General features: G+C 38.9%; 1 protein-coding gene across 2 annotated transcripts in view; it reads left to right on the plus strand.

Moving 5' to 3' along the window:
• LOC150087065 (serine/threonine-protein kinase PLK2-like) overlaps nucleotides 1-12391 on the plus strand; it is a 387915-nt gene that overhangs the window by 208819 nt on the left and 166705 nt on the right. For both annotated transcript variants that reach the window (XM_090372931.1, XM_090372930.1), the window contains one exon: nucleotides 1972-2189. In XM_090372931.1, the coding sequence (XP_090229057.1) occupies nucleotides 1972-2189 (218 nt within the window). The remainder of the gene's footprint in view (nucleotides 1-1971; nucleotides 2190-12391) is intronic.

Raw genomic sequence — 12391 nt, forward strand, 5'->3', positions numbered from 1 at the left:
TAGCTAACAAACTAAATGAATATTTTGCATCGACATTCACACATGAGGAGTTCTTTAGCAAGGGGAAAGCCGGAGGTGTATTCAACTCTAGCAGTAAGCTAGAGAATCTTGTAATAACTGAGAGTAAAGTGGAGGAGAAATTGTTGAAGATAAACACAAGAAAGGCACCTGGGGTGGATGGGATCTATCCAGTTATATTAAAGGAGGCAGCAGAGAAAGTAAGCAAACCCTTAGCCATAATTATGAGAGCTTCCTTGGACTCAGGGGAGGTACCCACAGACTGGAGATGTGCGAATGTGACCCCAATTCACAAAGGAGGATCAAAGGCTGACACAAGTAATTATAGACCTATGAGTTTAACTTCTGTTCCAGGAAAATTAATGGAGGCACTAGTTAAAGAAGCACTGCAGGATCATTTAGACAAGACTTCAGTTATAGCTCGGACACAGCATGGTTTTGTTAAGGGGAAGTCTTGCCTGACCAATTTGATTGGATACTATGATGCAGTCACAAAGGAACTGGATGCAGGGAATAACTTTGATATTATATACTTGGATCTTAGAAAGGCTTTTGATACTGTTGCACATGGAAGACTGCTGCACAAATTGGAGCAGTGTGACATTGGAGGCAAATTGCTACTGTGGATAAAGGGGTGGCTGAGGGGGAGAAGACAGAGTGGTAATCAATGGACACTGCTCGTCGTGGACTAATGTTATTAGTGGAGTCCCTCAGGGCTCAGTATTGGGTCCATTATTGTTTTCTGTATTTGTAAATGATATTGATCAGCCCATCTGCTCAACCTGGAAAGGTCGAGCAGATGGGCTGAGAGGTGGCAAATGAAGTTTAACATTGACAAATGTAAAGGACTACAAATGGGAAACAGCAATCCCAGAGCAACGTATGAACTCTGGTACTACACTGACAGTGGTAGAGAATGAAAGGGACCTGGGGGTGGTTGTGCAGGCAGATATGAAGTTCTCTGAGCAGTGCAGATGGGCTGCAAGAGTAGCTCATGGTGTATTGTCAATGATATATAGGAATTTTTCTAGCAGGGATAAGGAGGTGATTATTCCCTTGTATAAGGTAATGGTCAGGCCACACCTTGAGTACTGTATACAGGTCTGGAGGCCTCATTTCAAGAAGGATGTAGAGCTGCTGGAACGAGTACAGAGAAGGGCAACAAGATTAGTGAATGGAACAAAGGGGTGCTCTTACGAAGAAAGGCTTAAGTTTTGCAAATTACAGTGTCTGGAGACTAGGCACCAGTGAGGTGATCTGATAGAGGTGTATAAAGCCTTGAATGGTTTGAGCATGCTCAATGCTGATGGGATTCTTCCTCTTGCTCAGAATAATCACCTGAGAGGGCATAAATTCAAATTGAGGAAAGACAGATGTAGGATAGACGTGCGGAAATTTGCCTTTAGCCAGCGGGTGGTTGGTTGGTGGAACAGACTTCCATCCCTTGTCATGGAAGTTGATAGCCTAAATAAGTTTAAGGCTCAGCTGGACAGGTATTTTGAACGAACAGAGGGGTGAAGTGGAAGTGGGGGTTTTTTTTTTTTTTTGCTGATGCTGTATAAGCTTGCTTTCTTGCATCAAATGCCTCTACTAATGCTAATCTGAGTTTGTTGAAACCATTCAAAGGCTTATACACCTTAATCAGATCACCATGCAGGTGTCTAGTCTCCAGACACTGCAATTTGCAAAACTTAAGCCTTTCTTGGTAACAGCAGCCCTTTGTTCCCCTTGCCAATCTTCTTGCCCTTCTCTGTACTCGTTCCAGCAGCTGTACATTTTTTTTTCTAAAATGAGGCTTCCAGACCTGTATGTAGTACCCAAGGTGTGGCTAGAACATTGGCTTATATAAAGGGATAATCACCTCCTCTATTACTTGTTACATTACTCACTTTTCTCATAATGATGTGTGCAATGTGTGTATGCATGTGCTTTAAAATGGTTTTAATTTTTTAGTCTATGGTGCATGTTATGAAGAATCGTAGAGTATTGACAGAGGCAGAAGTGCGTTACTATATGCATCAACTGGCAGAAGGAGTTCAATATATTCATGGCCAAAATGTTATCCATAGGGACTTAAAACTTGGGAACCTTTTTCTCTCTGATGACATGGAAGTAAAGATTGGTGACTTTGGTCTTGCCACCAGAACAGAAGAGAATATTTTAGGGAAAACGTGAGTATAGCATATTTTCAGAGAAATGAAATATTTAAATGCTGAAATGTGAAAATTCCTTACATATGGATATACAAAATTTTGTCAGTTGCTTTTGTTTTAGATCTAGATTTCTTGAAGCAGCAGTTATAGAAATATTGTGTGGTTGAAGAGTAAAATATGTAGTTTGCCATGCAACAATTGGAGTTTTTCTCCAAATGGAAAAAGTAGTGATATTTTAGTTTATATTTGGGAATTATGACTAATATTGCCTATATCTGTATACATGGGAAATTTTAGTCATATTTCCCCAAATGTCAGTCATGTATAAAGAACATGACTGAGAATTTAGTTTAACTGTTGAAGAACTTGTATTAAATTCTAAGTCATCATCTTAACTTCAGATTTCTTCCATTCTCCATCTTATTTCTTAAATAATTTAGTAACGTCTCATCTCTTTAAAAATGTGAATTTTTAAAGCTAAAACAAAAGCTACTGTGTGTTTTATTGAGTAATTGTAGCAATGGCTACAATTTACTCAAAATTAGTATGGCTACAATTATTCTAGATTTCTTCCATTCTCCATCTTATTTCTTAAATGACTTAGTAAATTCTCATCTCTTTAATAATGTGAATAAAGCATATTTTACTAAGTATTTCTAGTAATTAACTAATTAATCAGTAGTTATATTATTATATAATTTACCTGACTTTTAATGCAATTTGGATTTCAAATGTTAGTGTAGGATTAGTTGAAGCTTAATGTGACAGAACAGGAAAGCAAGAAAGATCCAATTAAATTCAATGTACAGTGCAACCTACTGGGTGCCTCCGTAGCCAGGTGGGAAGGAGCAGCAGTGCGTAGCACACGCTTCTTGATTAGACCGGGGTTCGAGCCCATCACCACCAAATAAGAGGATGCAGAAAGGTCAGGGAATGACCACCACATATTCCTGGAGCAGCATGGCCTTAGCTGCTAATGCTCCTAAAAAACCAAATAACAAACAAACAAACAAACAAGCAACCTAGTGTGTGTTTTGTTTAAAATTGTAAGTAGAAATAAAATGCTTGAGTACACTTCTCCTAAAGTCATAGCGGTCACGTTACACAACATGTAACTGTGTGTGTGTTTTACTTCAGCTTAATGAAATTTTCTGAGCAGTGCAGACAGACTGCCAGAGCAGGTCATAGGGTATTGTCAATGATATACAGGAATTTTGCTAGTAGGGAAAAGGTGATTATTCCTTTGTATAAGGTAATGGTCAGGCCATGCCTTGAGTACTGCATACAGGTCTGGAGGCTCATTTTGGGAAGGATGTAGAGTTTCTTGAGTGATTACAGAGAAGGGCAACTAGATTGGTGAGGGGAACGAAGGGGGTCCTCTTACCAAGAACGACTTAAGTTCTGCAAATTGCAGCAGCTGGAGACCAGGCATCTGCGAGGTGATCTGATTAAGATGTATAAGGCCTTGAATGGGTTGAGAATGCTGAATTTTGATGGGATTCTTCCACTTGCTCAAATTACGAACCTGAGGGGGTATAAATTCAAATTGAGGAAAGACAGTTGTAAAATAGATGTGCGGAAATTTGCCTTTAGCTAGTGGGTAGTTGCTTGCTGGAACAGAATTCCATCTGTTGTTGTGGAAGTTGATAGCTTCAATAAATTCAAGGAGGAACTGAACAAACTTTGAGGGAATGAATGTGTGAATTATTTATTATTATTTTTTTTTTGGCTGAAACTACATAAGCTCATACGCTTGCTTTCTTGCATCACATGCCTCTACTAATACAGACGGAAAGTCTGTCATTAGGGTGTAGACTTATAATCAACTTAGACAAGCCCCATTATCTATAGTTCTGCTTAAGTTGATAATCTTTTAAATTGTATTGTCACCCAAAAAGAGTGACTGCAGCAAATTTAAAAATTTGAAACATCTTTAGGGAAGCTGTTTTAATTTTGAAGGGGGGGTTGGAGACTCAGGCAGATATGAGAAATAGAAAAGGCCAAACTGTCACTTCCACAAATTCAGCTTGTTTCAAAGCTCTCCGTCTCCTTAATAGCTGGCAGGTGGTTTCTATTAACAAATATGCTGAATTGTGACTGATGTATTTTATCAAACTGGACAGCCAAGTGGTGTTCAGTTTTAATAATGCTTCCATTTAAGGAAGCATAATGCTTCCATAATACTTCAATTTAAATTGCAAACTTTATGTACTTTTAACCCCTGAAATTGGGTAAGTCTTAGGCAGTATAATACCATGGGATATAGCAGGAGAATATTTCAATGCAGTAGTTGATCAAATAAACTTCATAATTTGCTGTATGCTATTTTCAATTTTGGGATCATTCTACTCCACATGTTTAAATTTGAATGCAATAAAGCATATAAATTTCATTTGATTTTCACTGTGTTAAAATATTCCCAATTTCTAACAAATCACAGATAATCTAGTCACTGTTGCTGATGAATTATACAGGCATTTTTCATCAATTTTTACAAATGAAAGACCCTTCACAGTGAAGAGAGGCTGAGCAGTATGAAATGTAGCAATATTGAAACTACAGCAGATTGTTTATTAGAAAAACATTTAAGCCTAAAGGAAAGGCTCCTGGAGTTAATGGCATATACATGTGGAATGGATTGCAGGGTGGTTGAAGTTGGGAGCCAGAAGATTGTGATTAATGGTTACTTAGATTGGTCTAATTTTGGAAGAGTGAGGTTCACCCTGGATTGGTTTTTGGGACTGGTGTTTCTGATTTTCTTAATTGACATCAATGAAGGGATAGAGGGCATCATGACAATTTTTAGATAATGTGAGGATTGGGAGAGTGGTTAATGATCAGTGCTCCTTCAGAATGAGTTTGATATGATTCAAGAATGGTCAGAAAAGCAGCAGCTGTGTTTTAATACAGAAAATGTAGGGTTAAACTTGGAATAGCAGCTTCGAAATAACTTGGTGGGGAAGGTAAAATCAGTAGAAAGAAAGGATTTTTATTGTTAAGATATGGTTAAATGTGTGAAGTTTTCCAAGCAGTGTAGAAAAGTGGTAATGGTGATCCATGGTGTTCTATGAATGATTTTTTTGAACATTTTCTTGTAGAGAAGGAGAGGTCTTAATTCTGCTGTATAAGGCAATTGTAAGATTGCACTTGGAGTGTTATGTTAAAGTATGGAGACTGCAACAAAAAAAAAAAAAATCTTGAATGGATCCCAGCGTGGGCAATCCACTTGGTGAGATCTATAAAAGGGCACTATATGAGGAAAGACTTTTGATATGTAGGGCTACAGAACATAAAGGAAGGTGAAATTTTCTCTATTCTAAATGATTCCAAAACTAGGAGCCACAAATTCAAATTATGATGAAAGAAGTTTAGACAATCCAGTCAAATTGTTAATCCAGTTGTTAATTCCTGTAATATGTTACCTCTGTGGGTGGTTTTGAGGCTAGCAGATTGGTTAAATTCATGTCAGCTGGGTAGTTACCTACAAATTAAAAAAAATGCTGTCAAGGCAAAGCACACACCCTGCATATTCTCAAATGCTGGCAGTTGAAAGGAAAAAAAAAATTTAAAAAGGATTCAAGACAAGTGGTGAAAGCTATAAATAGCCATAAACCTTCGTACACAGAGAAGGTGATAGATGTTCCATTGGAACACAAACTGAAATAATTATTCCAGTTAAAGTATAATTTATTCTTGTTTACATGCTATTTATTAACCTTATGAAAATCCACACAAAAAGACCCAAGCTATTTTTTTCCCTTTGTTTCCAGGAGACATACCTAGATATACATGTTGACCCTACTTTGCAGAATGTCGGCTTGATACACTAAGGTAAACAGGAGATAGACCATCACTACGATGTGACTCTGCCATGTAATATGGTTGCCCACTACCTTGTTTTCAAATAATACCTCTTTACTAACTTAGAGGCAGTTGCTATTTGCCTCTTTGTAGGGTTTCACTTACTGTGTTCTGAGTGTTTGCCACGTCAGTCTGTCTTATTTTTACTGAGAAATGACTTGGTCATTAAGAATATTGGTATCAGCAAAATTATGTAGTGAAGTACAAGCTTATGCAGGACTAAACTAGCTAAAAAAATAATTTGTTCTGCAAAGTAAAGTAATCAATGTCACTTTTCCTCCTTTCTTTCAAGTATTTATCCAACATTTTTTAAAAGTAGATGCTCTTCCAACCTTCACAAGAGTAAGTGAGTTTTGTTCCAACAGTCAATCACTAGCAAAAAGAATTTCAAGTCTCTCCTGATAGAACATCCATTTGTCATCTAAACAAATTTCAGTGCTCTTTTCTGCTCCCCTGTTCCCTTTTCAAGAGTACATTTTCTCTAACATGGGGGTCAACAAGTCTATAGCATTAGCAGTGGCAAATATGCAAGAAATCAAGCTTATATAAAAAAAACAAAAAACATGATGCCTGCCATATCACCTATTCATTCCCTCCAATAGTTTGACTGGTTTTTCCTTGAATTTATTTAAACTATCAACTTCTACAGCAACAGATGGAAGTTTGTTCCAACAATCAGCCATTGGCTAAAGGCAAACTTCCACATATCAATTCTGCAACTGTCCTTCCTCAGTTTGAATTTTTGTCCCCCCCCCCCCAAAAGGTGCCTAGTCTCCAGATGCTGAAATTTGCAGAACTGAAGCCTTTCTTGATAAGAGCACTCTTTTGTTCCGTTCAGCAATCTCGTTACCCTTCTCAGCACTTTTTTTCAGCAGCTCTGTATCCTTACTAAATGAGGTTCCAGATGGGTATGCAGTACTCTACATGTGGTCTGACCACTGCCTTATACAATAGTATAACCACCTCCTTATCTCTGTTAGTAAAATTCCTGTATATCATTGACAAAATCGCATGAACTGTCCTGGCAGCCTTTCTGCATCAGTCAGACAACTTCATGTATTACTCCACAATTACCCCCAGTTATTTTTCATTTTCAACTCCCTGAGTGTTCTTTGTGGGGAGTAATCTCTGACAGGGATTTCTTGCATGTTACTAAAGAGGAAATCAGCAACTAATTCCAAAATCAAGGAGTGATGAATGTAAGACTAATTTCTATTCGGAGAGATGGAATACCTACCAAAACCTTAATTCTGACACTTAACACACCAAAAATCCAACCTACTGTAAAAGCAGAATATTTGAACTGCCAATTAAAATTATATATTCCAAATCCCTTATGCTGTTTCAAGTGCCAAAAATATGGACACTCAGACTGCATGTAGAATTACACCAACATGTGCCAAATGTGGATCCAAAGAACATCAGATCGAAGACTGCCCTGCTCCAACCCCAAAGTGCCCAAATTGTAAAGGAAAACATCCGGCCTACTCCAGAATGTGCGAAAGATGGAAAAGAGAAATACAGAAATACAAAACAGACCACAATATTACATGCCACGAAGCAATAAAATTGGTCCAGCCAGCTATAATCAGTAGACCAACGTACACACAAGTAGAGACTAAATTAAAATCAGTTGAATGTCAAACAAATCTCATTTCTTCCAAATGAATATTTCTCTCCATAAGTCAAACACTTACTCCAAGCAAAACAAAAAGATAAACATGAGAAAACATTAAACACACCAATCTCAATTCCCTCAAATTCTCCAAATGTGAAATAGTAATGAAGGACCACAATTATGAACCTCCCTCTGAATTTATGGAATTAAAGAATACAGAAAAGGTAAATGAAGCGTTGAAAATCCATGCTGAAGAAGATATGGATACTGGAAAACTGTTTTCCAATATCCATATCTACCTGGTCTGTACTAGTCTTTCTGAAAAGAGATAAAGGACAGAAAAGCAAAAGATTACCACTCAACAAAAACAGCTTGTGGGGCTGAGCAAATACAATTGGATAAATTTATTCAATGAAACTGTCAAAGACAGTGCAATAATTTTTATGTCCAGTATCTGATTACATAGTACACACCAATTTGTATCTGTCTCCAGGAAACGTGCCTTAAACAAGATACTATCAATATCAGGAACTATTCAATGTACAGAGGAGACTGAATAACTGAAAGTATAACCCATGGAGGAGTGACTATATTAGTAAATGACAGAATACCAACACAACAAGTATATATAAATAGCTGAATAGAGGCAGTAGCAATTCGTACAATAGCAGGATCTCTATTAATGATATGTTCACTATACATACTACCAGCAGAAGTCTCTTATGAAGACTTAGATGTATTACTACAACTACCTTCCCCTGGCGCCTCTGTGGGCAGGAGCGGCAGTGTGTAGCACATGCTTCTTGATTACACTGGGGTTAGAGCCCGTGACCACCAAATATGGATGATGTGGAAAGGTCAGGGAATGACCGCCACATATCACCGGAGCAATATGGCCTTAGTTGCTAATGCTCCTTAAAAAAAACAAATAAAATTACCTTCCCCTCTCTGATGGGAGATATGAATGGACATAACCCTTTTTAGGGATGCTCAGACTATTTTGCAGATGATACGAAAGTTGGCAGGGTTGTTAATGACATTAGACTGCTGCAACAGGATCTGGAAAAGTTGAACAGATGGGCTGAGAGGTGGCAAATGAAGTTTAACATTGACAAATGTAAAGTACTAGATATGAAGCAGTAATCCCAGAGTAATATATCAACTGTGGTACAACACTGGTAGTACTTTACAATGTAAAGTACTACCAGTACATTACATTGTAAAGTACTTCATATGTAGTACATTACATTGTAAAGTACTTCATATGTAGTACTTTACATATGTAAAGTACTACATATGAAGTAGTAACCACAGAGTAACGTATCAACTCTGTGGTACTACACTGACAGTGGTAGGGAATGAAAAGGACCTGGGGGTAATTGTGCAGGCAGATATGAAGTTTTCTGAGCAGTGCAGATGCTCTGCAAGAGTAGCTCATAGTGTCTTGTCAATGATATACAGGAATTTTTCTAGCAGTGATAAGGAGGTGATTATCCCCTTGTATAAGGCAATGGTTAGGCCACACCTTGAGTACTGTATACAGGTCTGGAGGCCTCATTTTAAGGAGGATGTAGAGCTATTGGAATGAGTACAGAGAAGGGAAACAAGAACAGTGAATGGAACAAAGGGTTGCTCTTACGAAGAAAGACCTAAATTTTGCAAATTAGTGTCTGGAGACTAGGCACCTGTGAGGTGATCTGATCTGATTGAGGAGTATAAAGCCTTGAATGGTTTGAGCATGCATCAATGCTGATGGGATTCTCCCTCTTGCTCAGAATAATTGCCTGAGGGCATAAATTCAAATTGAGGTAAGACAGTTGTAGGATAGATGTACAGAAGTTTGCCTTTAGCCCAGCTGGTGGTTGATTGCTGGAACAAACTTCCATCTACAGGTAACTATTGAAAACAAGCCATGAATTAGGGTTGAATTTGAAAGTCTGTGCAATTCTGCCAAGACACGATAGGAGGGAGTATATGAAGAGAACCTTGTTGATCAATTCAGCCCTGGAAAGATTGTGCAAGGCTCAAGGGGTAGAATTTTTTTTTCAGCCTGGTCTGTGCTTCTTAACAGGAGAGAGTGCTTCTACAGGAATGGGATACACTTAAATAGAAAGGGTGCAAGAATATTTGCTGATGCTATCGAGGCAGTGTTGAGTGGGTCGGAAAACTACTAGCTTGCGGGGAAACAAGGACTAATAGATTAACAGTAGCCACTGGCAGAGGTGAAAGTGATTCTTGCACTGCTTCTATTGGAATGAGCAGCAGCCTGGAAAACAAGATGCAGGGTTATTTCAGAGACTGCTGGGAGTCATTGCAGTACAAGTAAACACATGGGTTGTGTTAGGGTAGCTAAGAATAGGAACAGGTGTATGTATACTTGCACCAATGCTAGGAGTTTGGTAAATGAATTTGAGGTATTGCTGAAAACATCAAAGGCAGATATTGTTGGGATATCAGAGATGTGGTGTCCCACAGATATAAGGAATGCAGAACTGGAATTTGGGGAGTACAATGTGTGCAGATAGATAGGAAGGAAGGAAGGGTTATGCTATTAGTTAAGAAACACAAAATCCAAGTAAGTGAAGCCAGTTGACATCGCAGTGCAGTGTCGAGTCAGTTTGGTGTGACCTAAGCATTGGGAGATCAAAATTGAGAGTAGGAGTGTGCTATAGGTGTGATGAGTATAATAAGAAACTCTACAGGGAAACAGTGGGCCAGTAAATCAGTCTTATAATGGGGAAATTTTAATTTCTGAGATATTGACTGGAATTTGTGGGTTGGTCACTCACACACTAGACACGCTTTTGTGGATTTATTGGATGATTGTTTTCTATATCAGAATTTTCGGGAGGCACCTAGAGGGATTAATACACTTGATACTCTTGGGGGGGGGGGTAAATTGGAAGCAAAGAGGTCGATAGAGAAAACCCCCTTTTTCAGTGGAGCATGCCCATGCCCCACCAGAGGGAAGGAAGGATGGCAAGGGGAAAAGAGGGTTCTCCCCCTTCCAGGAAATGGGGTTTAAAGAGGATCCTGCAGGATCTGAGAGCCAGATGTTGCTCTAATCTAGCTCTGGGACGCTTCAGTGTTGGTCATTCAGGAATTTCGTCAGTGTGACAAGAATTTGTCTTCTCTGGGATAGTTTTCCTCCAGATAGTTGTCTTCTCCTTTTCCTGTGAGCAACTTTGATTAGTCTTTTGGGCACTAATGGTGTATTTTTTCTGTACTGTTGAATTTTATTCTTTGATTCTAGTTTGAGTTTCTCCCTTGTTCTGGTTCATCCATTTCTTCTAAGTTTAGGCTTTTCTATTGAGTGTTGTCTTCCTGCTGGACAGGTTGTAGTGCAATAATTGTTTTCCTTTTTTGTAAATAGTTGAGTTGCAAAGTTGGTAAATGCTACAAACTCTTGTGTATTCAGGAGTCGGGATTCTTGGTGAATTGGGTTGTATTGGATGTTTGTGATGAGGCTCTCTTATGTCATCATAATTTTCACATTCATGCATGACATGATTCAGGTTCTCTGCAAGTACAATTTCTATCTTCTGTTATGCTTAGCATGTTTAGTTTTTCCTTAAACAGGCCATGGCCCTTTAGATATGTAGTGTTAAGGCCCAGGAAGATCCACGGTGGGACTTTCGGGTGCATTTTTGTCACTAGTGGAAGAAATTTATGCATTATTGCTCCTTTGTTGGTTTTATTCCACCTTCTTTGCCAAGTTTCTGTTAGGAATTCATCTATCCTTTTTTGTTCCCTCTTCCAGCCACTTGTCACATCAAGGGTTATGTCACAGGTTGTAATTGGGATCGCTTTTTTGTGATAGTACATTAATCCCTCATGAGCAACTTCCAGGTCAATGGGGTAGTGCACCTGGAGTGTTGCTGTGCTACTCGCTCTAGTGATTGTAAGTAGTATGTTACTCTGAATTGTTTCAAGGGTTTTCCTCTTTGTTGCTGTGATGGTCTTCATCATCCGTAGTGGTGATTGGTACATAATTACTGGGATGAAGAGGGTTTTGTAACATAGGGAGAGGGGCGCTTCCGTAGCCAGGTGGGCAGGAGCAGCAGTGCACAGCACACGCTTCTTGATTAGACCGGGGTTCAAGCCCGTGACCACCAAGTACGGAGGATGCAGAAAGGTCAGGGAATGACCACCGCATATCCCCGGAACAATATGGCCTTAGTTGCTAATGCTCCTAAAAACCAAATAACAAACAATATAGGGAGATGGTCTTTTTATTTAGCCCCCAGTCCTTACGCATGATTCTTACTATAAGTGCTGCGTATATGCATATCTTCTTCCTGAGGTAGTTTAGGTGCGGTTTAAGTGAGAGATTGCTGTCAATGATAATTCCTTGGTCTTAGGATTACTAGATTTGGGGTTTGCAGCAGTTTTTTTTTTCCTTCTGAGCTTGGTCATGTTTGTGTCTTCAGGGAGTGTGTTCCTCAGTGCATTGGCATATGATGGGCTGCACTGTAGCATATACCTCCATCAGCCTTGTATGTTTGTAGTGCTGTGATTGCTTTTTGGTGTTCTACATTAGTTTGAAGTAGAATCATTTCTAGCTTTGTCCACTGCAGGATTATCTTTGCTCTTATTTCAGAGGAAATTCTGCTGCTGTTATCTTGCATTATGGTCTCTAATGCAGCTCTGAGCATAAGCATTTGGTCAGGCACCGAGCCTTGTGGCGAGGGGTGTCCTTTTTCCCCTTGCTTCAGGTCTTCTTATTCCTTTAGTTGGGTCT

This window comes from Mastigoproctus giganteus, chromosome 4 (assembly GCF_048544385.1).
Source record: "Mastigoproctus giganteus isolate SK-2022 chromosome 4, ASM4854438v1, whole genome shotgun sequence".
Lineage (NCBI taxonomy): Eukaryota > Metazoa > Arthropoda > Arachnida > Uropygi > Thelyphonidae > Mastigoproctus > Mastigoproctus giganteus.